At 37.7% G+C, this 23266-nt stretch overlaps 1 protein-coding gene across 2 annotated transcripts in view; it reads right to left on the bottom strand.

Moving 5' to 3' along the window:
• The window catches only part of PLCB1 (phospholipase C beta 1), a 681789-nt gene that overhangs the window by 103597 nt on the left and 554926 nt on the right, over positions 1–23266 (bottom strand). For both annotated transcript variants that reach the window (XM_058563193.1, XM_058563194.1), the window contains exons 20-26: positions 21380–21544; positions 19927–20026; positions 17892–17996; positions 16757–16866; positions 6125–6257; positions 3874–3927; positions 614–833 (exon numbers count right to left, since the gene is read on the bottom strand). In XM_058563193.1, the coding sequence (XP_058419176.1) occupies positions 614–833; positions 3874–3927; positions 6125–6257; positions 16757–16866; positions 17892–17996; positions 19927–20026; positions 21380–21544 (887 nt within the window). The remainder of the gene's footprint in view (positions 1–613; positions 834–3873; positions 3928–6124; positions 6258–16756; positions 16867–17891; positions 17997–19926; positions 20027–21379; positions 21545–23266) is intronic.

Genomic DNA, 23266 nt, shown 5'->3' with positions numbered 1-23266 from the left:
CACAGTTCCCTGCATTACCATGTTAGCTACCTGCAGGGGATAATTGCGTAGGTCCTGTTCACTGCTGTGTCCCAGGACACACAGTAGGCACTCAATACATATTGGTTGAATGAATGTGTGAGAGGTGCTTCTCCCCATCAAGATCTGGGTACTTGGGGCTATGGGGACTCCTAGACCCAAACACAAGGGTTATCTGTGCAAGGCTTTGTGGGTTTTGGATGGGGCACCAAAGGATAGTTGAGACTTCTCTCTTCTATAAGACAAGTGACCTCTTCAACTAGGTTCTAGGTACATGGAAAAATTTCATATCTACCAGGTCGGCGGCTATAATATGGGAAGTCAGCCAACTGGTATTGGTCTCACAGGCTAGAACTCAAACGTAGGATTTCCTGCATATCTATTCTCAGAATTTGGTCAAATAAAGAAATTCAGTCCACAAGCAAAACTGAGCTGAGATGACACAAGAGCTGTAGAGAATGGAGGGAGTCGGGTGGCTTTCCTTCTTGCAGTGATGTAGGTCCAAAATACGGCATAAAACATCAAAAATCCATGTAAATGACTCTCTTTCTTCATACTATAAGACAAACAATCAAACAATACTCATTCAACTTACTTTTTCTTACTATCCTTTTTGGCTGTCTTTTCCAAAGCTGCCCTCCTTCTCAAGTAGTCATTCTGAATTTCATTATATTTTGTAGTGTGTTCTTTGATAAGGTCAGTGGTTTTCTTGTGGTGTCTCTTGACCAGGTCTTTCATTTCTTTGTAGTGCTTCTTTTGAAGTTTCACAAACGATTTCTGTTGCTTTAGCTCTTCAATAGTCTGTGCTTCCACTTCTGCAACAAAAGAGTATGAGAGCTAACAGACATGGAAGAACTCAAGGTACAGATGTAAAGAGGAGTGGCAACCTGCTTATTGAGCAATATTTGTCTGATCCTCGCCAACTGGAGCTTAAGAGCAGAGCTTTGACATCAAACATATCCGGGTTCTAGTTTGGCTCTATCACTTGCTCACTTGGAGACTACGTTGCCAAATTTCTTAAAGACCCAATTTCTTCACTTGTACATTTTTTTTTAAGTTTGGTTTCCCTAGAAGCAGAGCCCAAGAGGGGGATTCAGGTGCATGTGATTTATTGAGTGGGCTCTCAGGAGGAGGGGAGTGAGGACAGTGGATAGGGAAGGGGAAGAAGCTAAGCGAGAATGTGGTCTTAGCTGGAGCCTGGCTTCTGCCTGATCCCACAGGAAGCTCTGCAGTGTGAACTGTACCACAGAGTCGGTCTCACCTGGAGGCAAGAAGGTCAGCTTTTTGCAAATTTGGGACAGTCAGTGGGGTAAGGCATAGCCTACTAGAGAGGGAGCTTACTTTTGGCTGAAGGCAATTTTCAAGAGAAGAGGAAGCTATGAACCATTACTAGCCAACACTCACTACAGCTGGGAGGTGGGTGCACCAGATGGGAAAGGGAATCTGGAGGAAGCACCAACAGCATCCACCTTAAGGATCACAATACTTCTACTATTTTTAGGGTTGTTATGATGATGAAATAAAGAATTCACGCAAAGTATTGAACACAGCGTCTGAGAGCATGCTTGTAGAGTCTTAACAAATGATTGTACACGTTCTACAGTCCCATCTCTAACGGGCACTGTTCACGGCATAGACATTGTAGGTTTGTCCATTTATCACAGTGTTCCAGAATAAAGCAGTAAAGTGAGGGAAGGTGAGTAACGTGATTTTCCCAAAGGCACCATAAGGGCGGTGGCAGCTTACGTTACGACATATTTTTAATCCAGCACTGAGAAAACATTTAATGTGACAGAGCTTGACCTTAAAACATTCTGTATTTTATTGACATATTTCATGAATTCTAGAATATGCATTTTAAAAATATGTTAACATTTCTGAAATTAAGATGCATCTCATAGTCAATAGAGTGTACTAGTGTTTTTCTTTCTTAGCCATCCATGAATAGTGGGGTGCCTTAAAATTGAGAGTGTCTTAACTTCAATGAATTATCATCTATTTGGACCTAGATTACGTCATAGTTCACATGTTTCAATGCTTTGAACTTTCTGCTTCTGGGAACAAAAATATGTAATCATAAATATTTAGAACTGTCAAGAGATTCAGAAATAATATACACCATGAATAACAGACTTGAATAGAAAAGGAGATATCTAGTGGATAAACATGGAAATCAGAATAATAATTTATGTTCCTGAAGCTAAAGTCTTTAAGCAATTGAAATATGCTCCCCTTTTTTATAATGTGTCTATTCTCATGACATTCGATTCCTTTTGAGAAAGAGGCCAGGGAGAGAATCAGGTTCATTTATTTATTAAATCATTTATTTAACAGTTTCCCTCAGGCCCAAATGCACTCATTTTGGTTGCATAATAAATTATTACATTAAGAATTTATAATCGTAAGGAATTGCTGCATTTTTGGTGACAGATTTAATCCCATTTCTTTAAAAATGGTGTGTAGCACATCAGCTATGGCAAGTTGAGCAATAGGGTCCAAGATGTTCCAACCTAAGATTTAAAAAAGCAATTCCACAGAAAATACTATTTTTTAAAAAGTCTATGGATGAAAGGCTATTCTTTGAATATGCTTTTAAGCATACAGGTAATGTCCATTTATCTAAAGAAACAAATATCACTCATAAACAAGCCACGAGAGATAATCACTGCTAATATGTTGATACAGACCCATTCCCTTTTGTCTATGTATTTATTTATTTTTAAATAACATTGGAATCATGCTCTATTTATACTTCTGTCGCTTGTTTTGTGTGTTAACATTATATTATTTCCCATGGAACTAAATCTTTAACAACATGTTTTGTTTTCTTTTAATACATTCCTCAAGTAATTTTTCCACGCATATTTTATGTATTAATTTGGTGAAATATAAACACATGCACAAAAGTATATAAATCATAAATGCACAGTCCTATAAATTTTCACAAAATGAACATGTTTCAATAATCATCACTCAGGACAAAATCAGAATATTATCAGCACCCCAAAGGTCCTCTTTTTGGTGCCTACCCCCACTAAGTATAATCCAAATCCGTGTATCTAGCAGCATCAATTAGTTTTGCCTGGTTTTGGACTTTATGTAGATGGAATCATAAAGAAAGTGCTCTTTTGCATCTGGACTCTGTATTTCAACATTATGCTTGTAAATTTTTTCACGTGTGGGATTGTAGTTTATTTATTCCTACAGCTGTATCCTATCTTATTCTGTGAATATACCACAATTTATTTATCTACCCTACTGTTTATGGACATTTGGGTTGTTTGCAGTTTTGGTCTTTTACCAATAGCGCTGCTTTTGGTGAACGTGTGTGTACATTTCTGTTGTGTATTGGGCCAACTATTACAAAAATTTTTAAGACTCTACTATATACTGCTAATTGTATTAAAGAAAGCATATACCAGTTTTAGTCCCACCAGTTTATGTAACTAATCAAATTTTATATTTCCAAACTTTATCACATTTCTCTAACACTCTGTATTCTATGGTCAAAAATGGATCATATCCTGCATTTCTCATTAGTGTATTGCTGGCACCTTGGGAAGACATGCATTCCTGTTCACTGGGTCACATTTCCAGTATGAAACTATTCTTTGATTCTTAAATAGATATCTTGTGAAATTACATTATTTTTATACCAACAGAGTCCTATCTGCCAAGTATGGTTACTTCTCTGTGATTACATCATATAACGTGGCCTAAACTAGGATTTTATATCTGTAGATTTTTTAAATGATGTTGATTTTCAGAGATGAATGGAAATCTCCTCTCCTCTAAATACTTACACTCTGTAATATTCAGCTGCCTAATTCCACAGGGGAAAAGGGTGGTATTTACCTGTTAAAACACTCTGAATAAGATCTTCTGTTTTGGCAGGTGCCTTTACAGAACCTGAAATAAAAAGATAAAATAAATAGTCTCTTTTAACTTTTAAAATTTTATTCTTATTGTAAAACAACAAGGTTTGGCCCTTAGTCTAAATTTCTTTATGGAGAAATTACAAATTGTGGGAGAAAATAATTCTGAAAAATATTCTAAGAAATGTCTTCATTCTGTAACTTTGAGCAAACCTAATTAAATGTGAATCTATATGCTCCATTTATAGAGAGAAAGGATATCCCTCCACTTTGGATCAAAACTCCTGTCAACAAATTCAGTTTAGGCAATGCTATTGCCCACTTTTGGTAAAATCAGAAATAGTAGGTGGTCTTTTAGAAATCAACTGCTGACCAGTAGGCAGTAATAATTGTTGTGGGCAAGATCCACTGGTGGATGCCAAAATCAGTGGGCAAAAGTTTAGGGAGAAACAGAGTATTTGCATAAACTCAAAGTATCTCCCTCAAGATATCTATTAACTACAAAGGGAAAAATCGTAACTTTCCGTGGAGAAACCTGGCAGACACCGCCTGAACCAAGGGCTCCAACATCACCAGTGATGAGACATATTAACATCAGGTACCCCTGATATGATGAGCACAGCATCACCTCTGCGATGTTCTTGCCAAAAATGCATAACTTCAATCCAATCATGAGAAAACATCAGGCCAACCCAAATTAAGGGACAGTCTACAAAATAACTGACCAGTACTCTTCAAAAGTGTCAAGGTCACGACAGATGGAGCAGACTGAGGGACTGTCATAGATTAAAAGAGAATAAGGAGACATGACAACTAAATACAGTGTGGGATCCTGAGATGGAACCTGGAAAGCAGGTGAAGTTCACACAAGGTCTGTAGTTCAGTTCCGAGTATTGTGCCGATGTTAATTTCCTGCTCTGATAATTGCACCATGATTCTGACAGTTGTCAATATTAGGGAAGAGGAGACCATTTTTGCAATGTACTCTGTGCCATTTTAAAAATGAGTCCGTAAGTCAAATTATTTCGAAACATCAAGTTAAAAAAATCAAATGCTAACCTGCTAAATTCTCTTTTACATTCAAAAGCACCAGACTATGTTTAGTCACATATTTAAATGACTTCTTTACATTCCAGAAGCACTCAAAATGTTTATATTTGGTATATAAAAATCTTCATTTGAAAATATCACTTCTTGTTTATGATCAAGTCATCTTCTTACTATTATTGATCTCAACAACCTTCTTAAAAGCATAGGCCCCAGTCACATCAGATACAAATTTAATACGAATTGTTCTTTTCAAAATCTCACTCTGCCCCAAGAGAAATCTTTTTCCTTTTTATTTACTTTATTAACCAATTTAACAAAAAGTTATCAAGTCTATGCTATTCCCCAGCTCTGTGCAAAGGAAGCATCAAACTGAAGCCTCTCCCAGGAAGCGTACTATCTATTGGGGAAAGAAGACATGCATACAAGAGATAATTACCAAAAGCAGTCTTCGATTAAAGATCAAAGTTAGCTGCACAGAAATGAAAGGATTTTTCTGAAAAGTGAGACATTGGTGTAGCTTTGATAGGAGTAAAGAAGCTAAAAACAAGAATTTTAGGATCCTAGAGAACTATGTTGGTCCTGCCTTCACTGTTCACTAGCTATGTGGCCCTCAAGAAGTACATTATCATCTCAGAACTGCAGTTTATTCTTCTGCACGATGGGGACAATAATAGAATCAACTCTCATAGCCTTGGTATGAGGGTGAAATGAGATAATCCACATGAAGGGCTTAGCAGAGTGCTCAGCACATGGCAGACTTGCAAGGGTACTGAAAAGTAAGCTGGAGAGAGATGGAAAGGAATTTTTTGGCAGAGACTTAATTTAGTGAGATAGAATTAAGAATGTGCTTCTAAAGCATAGCTGTTTATAAGATACTTGAAGAACTCTTCACAAACCCTGCCAGTAGATGGATCATAATCCACATTAAAGACATGGGAAATCTGGGTGATGCTTTGTTGTGGCTTCAGAAGTTATTAACAGAGCCAGATGAGCACTTATGAGTCTCCCTTGGCATTCATTCATTCATTCATTCATTCACCACACATTTTGGGAGCTCCTCCTAAGTCCATGCATCTTTGCTCACTTGATGCCTCAGCTAACTGAATCATGCTACCTCCTTCAGGGGCCCGGATGAACTGCAGGCTCGTAGTCATGTGCAGTTCTCTCTTCAGAGGGTTTACCTGGAGCCGGTTGGCTGTGGTGAGCCTGGGAGGGTGGTTTAGGGGTCAGGGATGTAGTGTGATTCACTCCGTTTTCTGCTGGAGTCGTCCTGGCTTCACTCGGAGCCTCTGACGGTGTTTCCCCAGGATCAGCCTAAAATCATAAACACCCTTTCATTTTCCACATTTCTTGCCATTCTTTTATTACCTTGCTAAGCCAATAGGGCTACATGTGACAGCATTTTCCCAACTCATCTGGAGTCTGAAACACCAAATATGTAATTCTTTAGAAAGCAGGATAAAAATAGCATGGTGTTGAACCACAATGTGGTAGGTTAATTGTATTAAAGGCCTCAATTTTTACCCCTTCCTATGTCCATGTCCCTTGGCAGTGCCTCCCACACTTTGGAGCTGAACATGTGATTTGCTTTGGTCAAGTGAGAGAGTAGCAAACTCGATGCAAGCAGAGGATTGAAAATGCACTTGTGAATTTGTCCTCTTTCTCAGACCCCTGTTACAGCCATCGAGGCTGAGAGACCATGTGGAGGAGAGTTGAGTCATCATCTAGGCAAGCATGTCCTAGACCAGCCAGCCTTCACGCACATGAGTGTGCCCAGCTAGGATGAGCTGAGCATGGTCCACACCAGCAGAACTGGCCCCTTGACCAAATGACTCATGAAAAATAAGCAGTTGATGTTGGAAGCCACGAAATTTGGGGGCTGTTTGTTATGCAGCAGTAGCTAATTGATATGGTGGCTACAAGCACAGATTTTGGAGCCAGACTTGCCTGGGTTTAAATTCTGGCCCTGCCACTTATTAGCAGCGTGATGTTGGGCAAATCACTTAACTCTCTGTGTCTCAGTTTCCTCATCTTTATAGATGGGAATATGTATGTACTGGGGATCATAATATTATCTATATTGTAAGGTTGTTCAGAGGATCAAATTGGTAAATATTTTTAAAGTGCTTAGAATAGTGCCTGGCACAGAATAAATACGTGTGTGTCAAATAAATAAATAAAACATTTAAGCTTGTACAACACTACCAATGAATAATAATAATAAATGCATTCAAACTTAGGAAATCTCTACTCCATCCCCTCAAGCAGCTAGACCACTGTGCCCTGTACAGAGTAAATATTTAATAAATGCCTGTTAAATAAATGTTGATCTTTATAAAATAATTGCCTCTAATTATGTACGATTTCAATGATGCTTTTCAATGTTCTAAATGCTCTGCAACCCTTTTCTTAGAATAGCCTTTTGGGTCCATGGCAGATTTTACTGACAATGAGGCTATCCCAGTGTTCCACTTTGTAGTACATTAAAAAATATATATAAGGAAATAGTCAGTAGTCATTTGAAGCCCAATGCTGTGACATTTTGTCATGTAGTTACAGACAACAGAGTGTCCTATGATAACATTTTTATAAAAAGTAAGATGAGTGAAAATAATGACACTGATTGGCACAAGTAGCTTTCCATTTGTTCCCCAAAGCATCTTTAAAACATGAGTTCCAAAATTGCCTTAAGGGATGGCAGAATTTACAAATATAATAAAATACAAAATCAACAGAATTTAGGTGAATTCCACAAATAATCCCTGGTTGTCTCCCACGGCCTGCTCGGTGCTGGTGGTATCAAGGTGGAAGAGATGAACCCTGGGACCTGTGGCCGGAAATCAAGCTGGGTAGGCAGGAACCTAAACCAGTAACCTAGGTGCCTAGATAACTCACTATGAGAACTGTCTTTTGAAAAATGGCTACTTCGGATGGATAAGTACTGCTACGGTCGCGTTATTTAGTTACATCCATCGGGAAAATTCTCCCGAAAATCATGATATCAAGGGGAGGGATTGAGTGTGTTTTGTTCATCAAAAAATTGCAAACTGGAGGCTTAGGGCCCAAATTGAGTTTGTGCAAATGCTTTCTTTGGCTCACCCAATGTGGCCAAATTTTTAAATTAAGGAGATTTTACATTAATAAAATGGATTTGTTGCTTCTCTTGAAAAATTAGGTTGGGCACCACTGGGCCTGTATTCTCACTTTGGACTAGAATGGAATGGTTTCTGCCCCTTTTAGGACTGGTCCCCATCTACTCATTTAGGCTTTACCCGCCTCACTCCTGTAGGCATTAGGGTTTGTGGAGGCACTCGAGAAGACTGAAATAGCATAGATGTTGGGCCACAAAATTCATAAAGGAAATGCATTTACATTGCACAGCAAGGACGGAAGTAAAGGGAATGTTGGAAAGAGCACTGGGTCATTGCAAAGTCATCCATTGGGTCTGATCCTCTGGCTTAAATACAGTGGGGTAAAGCTTCCCAGTCTCCCGGGGGAAGGAGGTGCCTGTGGTCACCCAACTCAGCTGCTTTGGAAACAGGGAAGGAAGGAGCCCCTGTTCCATGGGCATCTGCTCTTCCCCATTTATAACCAGGCAGGTTTCTGGAACCATGTGGGGGATGAATAAGATTCTTCCCAATGTGACAGCTGGCTGAAGTTAGCCCTCTGGAGAAAGATAGAGAGAAAGAAAATTTTAATGGAGGAAAGAATGGAAGTGATGGAAAGCCAGCTTCTATGAAGGCAATAATGTGTGGCTTCTTTTTGGCAACTAGAATTAGCGTCTTGGGGGTATCAGGCTGGGAGTGTATTCAAAGTGAATCCGGCAAACTTAATTTTGCTGTGTATCAGATTTGCAGACGTTCCATGTAGCTGTATGCCCTTGGGAAACCAAGTTCAATCGTCAACTTGAGTCAAGATGAAGCAAAAATAAATCTCTGCTTATCAAGGATATGTAAGACAAAGTCCATACATTCCAGAAACTGACAAACGTATAAATTCAAAGATTTTTTTTAAAAGGAGATAAATGTTGAGTCAACATAAAGGCCGACACTTTCTAGTTACAACTGAGGATAAAGAGATCACCAAAGCTTGGCGCTGAATTTTAAGGTTAGCTTTGGAGAAATGCTTAGTCCAGGGGTCACACCCGGAGATGTCTCTAGGCAGGGTGGGCTGCATCGCAGAACCACAGGGGAGCGCCATTCGCACCGGACGTTAACAGGCAGATAACAGAAATGATGGAAAAACGAGCTAAGTGGATTAGATTTAACGCAACAGTAAAGAACTAGAAATGTCCGTTTTCTCAACTTAATGGAGACTCTTCGGATCCACTTAAACAATTTTCAAGGAAAGAAAGTTCAGAAGCTAGTACTTTAGTTTCACTACATTTTGCTTAGCGGGGTAAAGAAAAATGTGCGGAATGAACCACAACAGAAGGCGGTCTGTGCCCTCTAGTGGCCAGATGAAAGCATTACAATATTTTTTCCTTCAAAACATGGAAGTGGCTTTCAAAGCCAAGATTTTATAAAAAATAATATTTATACCCTTCCTATTGCCAAAATGAATAGAAGTTCCTTGAAAATATAATATATAATACAAATGTACCAGTAAGAGGATAACGGGAAAGGACATTTTCACAAGTTTTATAGAAGGAAGAGATGCCATTTGGTACCCTAATTGAAAAGATTTCCATACTGGGCATTGAAAATTTGGATCTGATGACTAAGCAATAGAGAACTAGGATTTGGGGAGTTTCTTTGAATGGTTAATATGGTAAGTAAAGGGTCTTCCAAACACCAAACGTGTGACTGAGTTATCAGAGGTGTTGGGTCATGCTGTCCCTGACTAAGACATCTAGAAAGGGCAGTCTCCTCCACATAGTTGTAGGATGACAGCAACTTGATTTGGATATCAGCTGGCCTGTGTCATTATTTTTGCAGAATATTTAAGGGCAAGACTCACAATTTTATCATGCAGAAATCCAGTCCACTCAGGACAAATGTGGGCAGTGGGTGTGGCTTTGTCAGAGCTAGCCTTTCCCTCAAGAAAGAGCTTCCTCACACTCGTGTACAACTGATACCTTAAATTTCTCTGATACCTTAAATTTCTCTTAGATGAATGAAATAAGATAATGTATCTGCCCCACATTTTTAAGAACTTCAGAATCATTTCTAAAAACTATATCCTGACGTATGTGTTCTCAAGCATTTACGGATGACGTATACTAGTATTTGCAACCTACTTTGAAATACATCAAAAAATAAGGTGGAATAATGAATGGATGGAGGGATGGATAGATGGATATATATGTGAGAAAGTAAATGCATCAAAGTTTCATTTGTGAGATCCAGGTGATTGATATCTGGGTGTTCACTGTACAATTCTTTCAATGTTTGTGTGTGTGAAACTTTTCATAATAAAATATGGGAAAACTCCTATATTTTGAAGAGTCTACCACGATGAGTCAGAAGCAAAAGACAGCCTTAAGGAGCTGAATAAATTCATCTGTTGACTTCCGTTTTTAAAGCTTCTTGATTAACACTTACCAAGTAAAGTGATTTGAGCTTTTATTACAATTAATACCCAGCGTGCTCTTCCAACATTAACTGGAACATGGATCCAATTGATCCTTGACACAGCACGGCTGTATCATACCGGAAAGAAATCATCAGTATTTACATATCTCATTGTCGAAACATTAATGACAGCCGCAAGTTTATGTGTGAATTTTTTATTAATGTCAGTCTCTTCCTCCCAACTGTAAAGCCTACGAGAGCATCTGATTTTTCTCATCATTATATATATAATATTCAGCATGGTGACTGACACAGTTGTGTTAAAAACCATTTATTGAATGAATGAATGAATAAATTCACATTTTGTTTCCATTTTGCTCAGGTATAATCAATAGATATACTATTAATGACAAAGTCCTGAAACTAAAGAACCACCTAATGTTTTGCTAAAATAAGAAAAATATTTTTTTGTGGGAGGAAGTTCAGCCCTGAGCTAACATCCGATGCCAATCCTCCTCTTTTTTGCTGAGGAAGATTGGCCCTGAGCTAACATCTGTGCCCATTTTCCTCCACTTTATATGGGACGCGACCACAGCATGGCTTGACAAGCGGTGCGTCAGTGCACGCTGAGGATCTGAACCTGTGAACCCCGGGCTGCCACAGTGGAGCGCACGCACTTAATCGCTACACCACTGGGCCCACCCCAAGAAAAATATTTTTTGAATGAATGAATCAATGAATGAAAAGAATGAAGATGCTGCTCTTTCTGTGGTCTGTAGTTAGAGAATCTGCATTTGATTCATAATTGCAGCCATTTATTTAGAAAGAGATTAAAGTATAAAAGGACATAGCTCTGCTGACTATTTTATATATGTGTTACATATGTTACCATTCCTACCAACTTTAATTTATTAGGAATATTTTGATACAGTCTGCAAAGAAATCAGCAGAAATAAACTCTTTGCAGGTAGGTAGAAATCATGGATTCATCGTTTAAAGAGAACATATACTGACCACTCTTTACATTCATCTTGTGGGAATGTATCTTTCAAATTAATTAAGCCAAATCTTTTGGCAAAGACTATGGCCAATCACTCACAGAACAGATTCTGGACAATTCCCAGAGAAGAGAGTTTCTCTTGGAGCCCTTCCCAGGTTTCTGTGATTAAGCTGACATTTTAGAGTGGATGGAATTAATGGCTTTCATCTGGGTAGAGTCATATCCTTGTGAGAGACAGATGTAGGGCTCCAAAGTAATGGTTCTCAATGTGTGGTCCCTGGACCAGCAGCGTCAGCATCACTACAAACTTGTTAGAAATGCAATTCTTGTGTCTGCCCCAGACCTTCTGAATCAGAAACTCTGGGGATGGGAGGGTGCAGCAATCTGTGCTTTAAGAAGCCATCTAGGTGATTCTGATACAGTAGAACCCCATTATCTCCTGGGCAATACATTTCAACATTCACAGTGGAAGCCTGTAACGACAGATAGTACCAAAACCTATATATACTATGTTTTTTCCTATACATACATACCTATGATAAAGTTTAATTTATAAATTAGGCACAGTAATTTATAACTGTTATTAACAACAATAACTAATAATAGAACAATTATAACAATATACAGTCATACATAGCATGATGATGTTTTAGTCAATGACGGACCACATATATGACAGTGGTCCCATAAGACTAGTACCATACAGCCTAGGTGTGTAGTAGGCTGTTTTGTCTGGGTTTGTGGAAGTACACTCTATGACGTTCGCACAATGATGAATTGCCTAACGACGCATTTCTCAGAACATATTCCCATCATTAAGCGATGTTGATGTTTGCATGTCAGGAGCAGATGATGTCCTCAATTGACCGCGGGTAACCGAAACCGCGGAAAGCAAAACCATGGATAAGGCGGGACTACTCTACATGCTAAAGTTTGGGAGCCTTGCTGCTCAAAATATAGTCAGTAGGCCGGCAGCATCAGCATCACCTGGAAGCTTGTCAGAAATGCAGAATTTCGTGCCCTGCTCCAGACCTGTTACATCTGAGTCTGCACTGTAACAAGATCCCTGGGTGATCTGTATGCACATTACCATTTGAGAAGCCCTGCTCTAAACCTGTCATTGAGAGTCACACTTTCATAATCCCTATGGTATTAGATATGGTGTGGATTATAATATTCAAGTTTCTGGATTCACTGCCGTTTTAGGCAAATGAACCCAAAGCCCCTCATTATAATCCATTGAAATTTTAAAAATTGTAATGGAGGAGGTTTGCAAAAGCAGTTGAATTGAACTCGTCATCGAGTAGTGTCAACTCAAGTGAATATATGGTCTTCTCTTGGGATCTCATTTAAGAAGATCCTAGTTCTTCCGTTTATCGACCATTGATATTAGGCAAGTCATTCTATCATTATAAGCACCTGTTCCTCTTTTGAAAATGAGGATGACTATGTTGGTCCTACTTAGCACCCAGTTTTATCCAGGGCATCCAATGAGAGTGCCTTGTGAACTCCAAAGCCATACAGAAATGAAAGTGACAGTGTCATTATCTAAAGGCTATCTCCTAAAAGGCAAACTTTCTCTTCCTACTTTATTGGATGTTCAGGGATTTTGAGAAACTATTGTTTCTATAAGTTGGTATTTTGCTAATTTATTATTTGAGGGGGAAGATTTTCATTCAAAGAGAATCCAAATTGACCAGTAAACCTCATCTTTGATTTTATCACCAAGTTCTTGAGCTGTGGATAACGTTTCAGGCTTCTGTCTTGGAAAAATTAAATGACACTCAAGGCCTTATTGAATTAAACACTGTAACCTCATGAGAGTACCACTTTGGATTTTTTTGCCATTGGGTTATTTTACTGGTGAAATTCACACCAGACCATAGGAACTTTTTCTTTTCAGATAAGTAAATCCCATTGAAGATGCCTATGGTGCCACATACTGAATTAGTAAATATTTGCAAACTATTTTAGATAAATTTCAGCTCATTTATAAGAACATGAGTCTGACAACTTGAAAAGTAGGCCTCCTGGAATAAATAAAATTTTAGTATTACCGAACAACTCTCCCTCTTCAACAGCAAAATGATGTGAAGGCCACTCACTCACCTGCGGTTACATACTCATACATAGATGATAGAGGGAACTCTTGAGAAAGAAATTTTGGCCTTGAATGAATGCAGCCTTTGTATCTTGGAAATTTTGGGTTGGGGGGATATGTATTTTGGCCAGTCAGTGTACAAACTAATCAAATAAAACCTACATATATAAACCTAACTTATTGGAGAACAAGTTCTGATAACATCCAAGTGATTTAAAGGGAGAAATCTTGACATTTGATTCAACAAAAAATTCAATTCAAAGGATGTTACTATTTAAGGTAAAAGTCTTATATTCTGTGCTCAGTCATCCAGGTAACCTGCCATAGAGGACAGAAAGATGAATGAAGGGCTAGTCCTAGTTAAATGTTACTAGAAAATTACAGTTTTGTTATTGAGGTAGTGCAATGTGGTGTAGCGTAGACCCTTGGTACTCAATGTGTGCTCCATGGAACAGCATTATCCCATCACCTGGGGCTCATTAGAGATGCTGAGCCTCAGGCCCCATCCCAGACCCACTGAATCAGGATCCGTATTTTATGATGCCCTGGTCTGCACATTAAACTTCTGTAAGTGCTGGTGTAGAACACGAGTACTGGAGCCGGATTGCATGGATTTCAATCCCAACTCTGCTCCTCATTAGTTGCATGGCAGAGGACGAGGGATTTAACCTCTCAGAGCCTCAGTTTCCTCATCTGTTAAATGGGAATAGTAATAGTAATTAAGACATACGGATGTTTTAAGACTTAAGTGTGTTAATACACTAAAGGGCTTAGAAAAGTGCCAGCTACATGGTAAGCCCTCAGTAGAATGTTTCTGCCCTCTTTGACATGCTAAAACAAGTCATGTTCAAATACTGCATTTGGATGCTGGTGATATCACATAATATTTTGTAATCAATACATTAGATATTTATTTTTTTCTCTTTACAGGTGTATTTTAAAAATAGAAAATAAAAAGTGTCCCTGATGTCTCATTGGGTATCTCTATAACCACATTAAAGTATTGGGGCTGTGAAATATTTTTAAAAATTAAGAATTTTTGCAAAGAAAAATATATCTATATAGAAAACATGCTAGAAGGACATAGGCCAAAATTGTTAACAGTATCTTCAAGATTGCTGAGGAGCTTTTTTGTTTCTTTTGTTTATTGTGTTTTAAAATTTTTTATATGAACTTTTATTTTAGACAAATACCTATAAATATTATAAAGCCTTTGTTACAATTCAGATTAGGCAACTTTACTAACCCACCACCCTAAACGATGACTTTAAAAAGACAAAATAAATCCAGCAACTCAAATCTCTGTTGTTCCTTAATTCCCAAATCTATCTATCTATCTATCTATCTATCTATCTATCTATCTATCTATCTATGAAGCTTATATAGTACCTTAGTACTATATATACAATGTGTGTATATGTACATATAGATATAGATATATGTTAGAAATATATATCTTTTCACATGATCTGAAACAAACATCTATTGTTCAAAGCATGGGGGAATTTTCAACTTTCCTACTTATTTGGTTTGAAAATTATTCTAAGAGGATAACTTATTAGACTATTACAAATCTGGGAATATTTTGCAGTCCAATGAAGTCTTTAATTTTCAAATAGGAATGACCTTTATAACTACCACATTAAAAGGATTATACTAAAAAAGTCTTTGCTGCTAAAATAGTGTCTCCAGTGCCTGCCATGTCCTAGATCGAATTTTCTTTTGAGAAAACCACAGCTACTTATTTTCAGTGGCCTCATTCAAACAAACTTACGTTATTGTAAGACAAGACAAAGGGCGCACTGGTGTTCAAAGGTGTGAAATGACTTTTCTTTCCTAGCATTACATGGGAAGGGCAAATTATTTTTTTCTCAAGTTTCAAAAATGAGGTCAGTTAAGGGTTTAGACATTTCAAAGGAAAAAAGTTGTATTTTCTCTGTTAGAACATATGGAATCTGTGTGATTCGATGCCTCTTAAATTATTTCTAAAACTGAAAACGTCCAAATATTCTCTAAGTTTATCCAACATTGTACATTTACTAAAAACCCTTTCTGATCACCATTTTTAGAGGAGAAACAAAAATAAAGTTGACCAAAAAGTCTACTTCAGTATTTTTATATCCATTGGTATTGCATTCCGCAAATAGCTTTTTGATATGTGATGTCTGGAGCAAAGAAAAGGCTATGAAATGACACAAACATTTGAAAGGACCCTGGCAATCTCAATGGCCCCAGGTCCCCCACTCCTTAGAATGACCTTTTTTTTGCAATCGTTAGAGAAATGGTCTCTCTAAGGCACCATCAGCAAAATGTTCCATGATGAGACTTTTAGCTCAGTTGCTGTACCACATAAGCTGAAACTGGTCATGTCTTAAAATGTTCTCTTCAAATGAGTGCTTACTCCTTGGAGAACCTGGCTAACAAATAGGTAGAAGTTGATGACATAAAAAATATTGTTTCTAAATATTGATAATACATGTAATTTTACTTGAAATCCTTTCTTTGACCTTCTGTTTCTTAGAAAATAAAATACATCCAGTTGAGTAAAGAGATTCCTATTTTCTAGTTAGAGAAGAATGCTATTAGCAATAATTTATTTATATCTACACAAATTACACTTCTAATATTTCTAGACCCTTCCTTAATTATTCTTTGCATTGTGACATCTAATTTAGAATAATATACCAATTATTTTGGGAATATATATTATAATATGTAAATATACAATGTAATAATAATAGTAAACAGTTTATAGCCCATACCACACACCAGGTATTGTGTTTAGTACTTTATGTATTGCAAGAAATCACAAAAGCACTTTTGAAAATCTTACACTTCAAATTAAAGACAAAGGAAAATACTAAATGACTTGATGATCATCTTCTTTTCCAAGTGCCTTAATCACCTTTAAACAACATGAAATCATCTAGAAACTTTCACCTCAAACAGCAAGCTCTGTACTGTTTAGTGGAGTCACAACATAAGACAGACGCTGGTGGTAGCCACAGAATGCCAGAGGAGAATGAAATATGAAAAATTCAATCATCCAGATGTTTTGTGAATGACGTTGAGCTCCATCAAAGTGTTTTTCCAATGTGCTGTTTTCTTCTCCTGAGGAGTGATGTTACATAGGCAAAGCCAGCAACTAGGTGTAGAAATCATGCTTAATTCCATGCATAAGATTAGAACACCCTCTCACCTCTTTCTTCACTTCTTCTTCATCTTCCAGTGTCAAAGCAGCCAGTTGCTTAGCTCTCTGCTCCATCAGATTCACATATCGGATTGGATTTGACAAAGCTTCGATCACGTCTAAATAGGGAAGAGACATTTTAGATCAAAGGTCCTGGGGGTATTGATTATCCACTATCCACCCTCCACCACCCACCCATCCATCCATCCATCCACTCAACCATCCATCCACCCATCTATCCATCCATCATCCATCTACTCACTTATCCATCCACCAATTCATCATCCATCTTCCATTCTTCCACCTACCCAAATAGCTATCCACTCATCCATCCAACATTTTGGAAATGGACAAGAGTCAGGACTCTTTGCTGAAATCTCAAGAAGAGAGAACTCAAATGAGGTCAGTTCTGAGAGACAAACTGGACAGGCTCCAGCTCAGGATGCCTCAACACTCCAGGGTCTTTAGTTTCTTTTTGAGGATCCCCTCCATTCTAGCAATGGCCCACACACTTGTCCTATTTGGCCCAAATGATGTTTCATAAGTGGAGACATTTCACATAAAAAGGCGAATCTCCAGACTGTTGGAACAACCCAAAGATTTGGCAATATGGGTTCCATTTGCACTTGGCACTAGCTAGCTGGAGTGATTTATAGCTACCATCTTTGGAGGGGGCATGTGCTTCAAGCTTGCCATAGTCTCCACCACTCCTCAGTATCTTACACCCAGGCCACTTAGCACTCTAAGCCTTTAAATTTATGATTCCTGGTTGACATCGTCATAAGTTAATTCCTCTAAACTTAGGGTTCCAATGATGAAAAGGATCAGGGTTCTAAAACTGGCTGAAGGCAAATTCATTGTAGAGTCCTAGATAGACTGTTGTGGTTCCAGGTAGCATGGGTTAGGAAGTGCTGGGCCCTTGAGAGTGAAAAAATATGCTTAAAACATTATTGGTACTTAAATTAAATTAAATTAAAATTTATCCACAAAGGCTTGAGCAATTTACCTCTAAACATACTACAAAAATAGAGGTGATTCTGAGACCAGAATCTCCTGCCTTTGTTTAGTCCAGTTTTCCTTTCACTGAGCCACAAAAATATGGATGACCCCAGATGGTAATATCCCTTTGAGTTATGTTGTTTACCTGCATACGTATCTGGGACATAGTCTTTCACCTCGATGTAGACAAAGACAGCTGGCAGCATCAGAGGCTGGTTCCTCTCATTCCTCAGAGAGATGTAGTGATAGCCTGGAGGGTGACAATAATACTGTGTATCACATTTTCTTCACAATGTTACTTATAACACAGGAACATCTATGTGATGCAAGTGTTTATTTTAGGTGACTTTGGATGACAAACAGGTCACTTCTTTCTCATTTTAATCACATGGTTTTGAGTGATAAGGTATTATTTTTCTTATCAGACAGGAAAACGTTGATTCTAATTTTTTTGATTTCCAACCATGTTTCTTTCCACAAAAGAGAATTCAAAACCATATGTCACAACAACTCAATTGAAGTATTTTTGACATACAAAAAAACAAACAATCTGATTAAAAAATGGGCAGAGGACCTGAATAGACATTTTTCCAAAGAAGACACACAGATGGCCAACAGACACATCAAAAGATGCTCAACATCACTAATCATCAAGGAAATGCAAATCAAAACCACAAAGAGATATCACCTCATACCTGTTAGAATGGGTATTATCAAAAACACAACAAATAACAAGCGTTGGCGAGGATGTGGAGAAAAGGGAACCCTTGTGCACTATTGGTTGGAATGTAAATTGGTGTAGCCACTATGGAAAACAGTATGGAGGTTCCTCAAAAAATTAAAAATAGAACTACCACATAATCCAGCAATTCCACTTCTGGATATTTATCCAAAGAAAATGAAAACACTAATTCTAAAAGATATTTGCACCTTCATGTTCATTGCAGCATTATTTATAATAGTCAAGATAATGGAAGCAAACTAAGTGTCCATCAATAGATGAATGGATAAAGAAGATGTGGTGTATATATATATATACATACATGTATATATATATATATATACATACACACACACAATGGAATATTACTAAGCCATAAAAAGGAATAAAATCTTGTAATTTGCAACAACATGTATGGACCTAGAGTGTATTGTGTTGAGTGAAATAAGTCAGACATAGGAAGACAAATATCGTACATTTCACTTATATGTGGAATCTAAAATACAAAACAAAGAAACAAAACAAAACAGATACAAACATACTTCTCCTCACAGATACAAAGAACAAACTGCTGGTCATCAGAGGGGAGGGGCGTGGGGGGATGGAGCAAATAAGTGAAGGGGATTAAGAGGTACAAACTTCCAGTGATAAAATAAATACGTCACAGGGACATAATGTACAGCATAGGCAATACAGTCAATAATATTATAATAACTTTGTATAGTGACAGATGGTTACTGGACTTGTGATCATTTCGTAATGTACGTAGATATCAAATCACTATGTTGTACACCTGAAATTAATATAAAATTGTATGTCAACTATACTTCAATAAAAAACAAAACAACAACAAAAAACCCCACAAAAACCATATGGCACAGATTGAATTATTGATTCAAATTTGTCCCCTAAACATGATTTCTTGACTTGGGGCTTAGCCATATACTTCTGCTTTGGCTAACAGGACGTAGTAATGTGGTGCAAGCAGAAGCTTAAAATGCACCCGCAGAGTCAGGCTTGCTCTTATGCATTCCAGTGGGCTGTCATGGGAAGTCCATACTGTGGGTGCCATTGCCCCTTCAGCCAGGGGCCCCTGAATGAGCATGAGAGGAACAGACCTAACCCCAGCCCACAGCCTGAAACACAGCTACATGGCTGAGCCCAGCCAAACTCTGCCAACCCACAGACCTGTGAGCATAAAGATAAAATACTTATAAGTCATTGAGTTTTCAGATAGTTTGTTACACTTAATTATCTTGGAAAGAGTTGATTAATATACCATAACATGTCACAAAAACATGAAACTGCCAGATTTAAAGGAATAATCTTATAGTCCTTGTTACATAAAAACATTACAAAGCAGCACATAGCTTCCTAAATCACTCTTTAATAATCACGTAAGGCAGTGATGGCTTTCTTTACAACTTGGATAAAAGGTTTCTCACCACACTATCCATACCTGGCCGAATTGCTTGTACTGGCAAGATCCGGTGACCGATAAATTTGCCTCCTTCTTCATAAACTGCTATCCTCAAACAGGCCAGAGAAGGAAGAACCACCTTATAGAGACGTTAAGGATACATGTAGTTACAAGAACGAGCAGCTCCAAGAAAGAATTAGAAAGCTATTAGTCAAACAGGTCTTGCTTTCCTAAATCCAAGTAGAAGTTTCTACTTAGCTAATTGATAAAAAGTTAAGTTGTTGCTCTATAATTTAGATTTCCAAAAGGAGAAGGATTACCAGAGAGACAGCTTCATCTATGTTTTCTCACCTTGTCCTAATGAGGAATTTGCTCAATACATAGACTATTTTCTTTTGATATGAACATTCTCAAAAGTTCTATGGTCAAACACAGTTAGTGGTCTCATCACTATTTGAGCATTTACTATTATATTTGCAAAGAAAATTGATTTTACACTTTCAAAACAAAAGCAAAAAAGAAAATAGCTTTCAGGATAGCTTTCAAAATGTGATTGCTTTATAAATATGCAAATTCCCAAGTTAGGCAACAAATAATCGCTCATTTTTTTCCCTCAGTGTAAAACATGTGGAGTAAATAGTTACATCCCATGTCAAGAACATGAGACCAACTGTATCCTTAAAAATTGATTTTTGATAACAACAGCAAACTAACATTTATTGACTATTTTCAATGTGCCAGAAATTTTCTAGATGTTTTCAATCTATTAGGGAATATTTATAATAACCCTCTAAAGTAGACCCTATTATTAAATCCAATTAACATATGAAAAAAAACTGGAGCACAGAGACCTTCATCACAGATATTCTCTTTGCAGAAGACTGCCTTTGTAGATATTTTGACCAGATAACAGCAAAGGGTGGGTAAGAAAGTCTACTCTATTTCTACGGGACTTGCCGTCTTTTTTTGTGTGATAACCATGTGTGAAGATTTGCTTTTTGGTGAAGGCAGAGACAAGGCCCAGTTGAATGTGAATGTTTTAACTCTATCAGAATCCGGACAAGATAGAATGACCAGCTGCCAGTGGCTAGTGATTCTAGGGAGTTTAATTAATATTCTTTTTAAAGGAAGTATGGACTTCCTTTCTCTCAGCTATCATATTATTCCTTACTTCCCACTCTACCTCATTTGAGTTACAACGCAAACGTATCATTTATCACTTGTATTTTGAGAGGATATGAGTTAAATTTATAGGTTTCCCTGATCTTCCAAGTATACTTGAATTAATTGATTTAGAATGCAATTCTAAAAAGCCAAACAAGTGATTCACAGAGATCTTGAATAGTTTTCAAGACAGCTTTGAAAATCCTACTACTTTATAAGTGGGTAAATTCCCAAATTAAGCAGCAAATAATTCCTCATTCCATTTTTTTCTCAATATAAAACACCTGGAATATGCAGTTACGTCTCATGTTAAGGACACAAGACCAACCTTTTTGAAGACAATGGGTTCTTCTTCCCAAACAGGATTGACAGCGTTTCCTTGTGATGTCTTGGTCTTGAATGCCTTCCTCCTTGTGTCCACGGGCAAACCAAACATATCCACTTCCACGTAAGTCCCGACTTTCTTATCAGAAAGAAACTGACCGGAAATAATCTAGAACATAATAAAAAAGGAATTCTTGATAAATGAATAACAATGATGTAGGAGAATACTTTAGAGAGGCACAAATGCTGAATATTGAACCATAGTCAAAATGACATACAAGCAAGAGTAGAAATATGATTTCTCTTTTGGTTAAAGAATTGGTAGAGGAATATTGAAAATGCTGAGGTTAGGGTCGGCCCCGTGGCTTAGCGGTTAAGTGCACGTGCTCCGCTACTGGCGGCCCAGGTTCGGATCCCGGGCGTGCACCGACACACCGCTTCTCTGGCCATGCTGAAGCTGTGTCCCACATACAGCAACTAGAAGGATGTGCAACTATGACATACAACTATCTACTGGGGCTTTGGGGAAAAAAAGGGAGGAGGATTGGCAATAGATGTTAGCTCAGAGCCGGTCTTCCTCAGCAAAAAGAGGAGAATTAGCATGGATGTTAGCTCAGGGCTGATCTTCCTCACAAAAAAAAAAAAAAGAAAAAGAAAAAAGAAAATGCTGAGGTTAGAAGGAGGCAATTAATAAGACAAAGTTGTATAGAAGGAAATATATGGACAAATATCGAGAGTTTGATGAGATCATGCCTTTTGTACTTGTGATACATCTACTAAATATTAAAGATGGATCTTTAGAGTCAATTGAGTATAAAGGTTTTTCTAATACTTAAAAATGTTACAAGATAAAAAGTTTCATTTTAGCATGATTGTAAATGAAATAAAAAGGTCATTTGAGAGAACAAATTTAAAACATAACATAGTAGAAACTCTAGCATTTAAAAAATTTCCTCTTGTTTCTAACATTCAACTTGAAGTAGTGGTTATAACACCATGCTATTCCAATTCTCAGAGTTGTTGCACTTGAGATAAAAAGCCACAATAATAAAAAAAAAAACCAGACAAATATTGACTTGAAGCTATCAAGCCCAGTTTATCATCACCCATGACTTCACCAAGTTAGCCATCCATACAATTGTGTGTATCCGTTCTCTAGCCATAAAACTAATGGACCGCATGTTCACAAAATGTCTCCCACATCTGCCTCTTTTTCTAACCAGTTTTCAAAATCTGAGGGATTCTGTAAAGCTTAATGGAGGCAAACAAGACGTCCTGCTTTAACACCAAGTTATGTGAGTCACACTGGGATGCACCAAAGATTTTTTGTGCTTAAGATGTTTGATTAAAGCCGAAGTCCTTGAACAAATTGAGGACACTAACATTGAATGTTATCATCAGTGAAATAGGATGGTGGAACACCATTTGACCTCACAGGTCCATTGTGGCCCTAGAAAGTCTATGTCAGAGGATCAAAACAGAGGTACCACTGGATGGCTATGAGCTGCATCTTAGCTCTAGCTGTAATGTTCAAGGCAGAACTCCACTGCAGCGTGGTCTGTCCATTCAGAGGATACTGACAACTCCAGAACAGTGTCTCCATTCTGGACTCAGGCAGCTGTTTACACTTGTTAGAACTCAACTGTTTCCCCTCAACTTACTTTCCTGTCTCTATGTCATTTTATAATCCCTTACACTGTCACAGTGGAATTTTCAGGAAAAAATAAATAAGCAAGCAAACATGTCCAAAACAGGATGAATTGGAAAACAAGGACAAAATATTATTAGTTTGACCCGACTATAACAACCATTGACAAGGCTTCTAAAAATAACATTTTATCAGTGTGTGATGCTTAGTTTATCTTAATCAAACCTGACAGGAATTAAACAT

This window comes from Diceros bicornis, chromosome 19 (genome assembly GCF_020826845.1).
Source record: "Diceros bicornis minor isolate mBicDic1 chromosome 19, mDicBic1.mat.cur, whole genome shotgun sequence".
Classification (NCBI taxonomy): Eukaryota; Metazoa; Chordata; class Mammalia; order Perissodactyla; family Rhinocerotidae; genus Diceros; species Diceros bicornis.
This window is presented reverse-complemented; position numbering and strand designations above follow the sequence as displayed.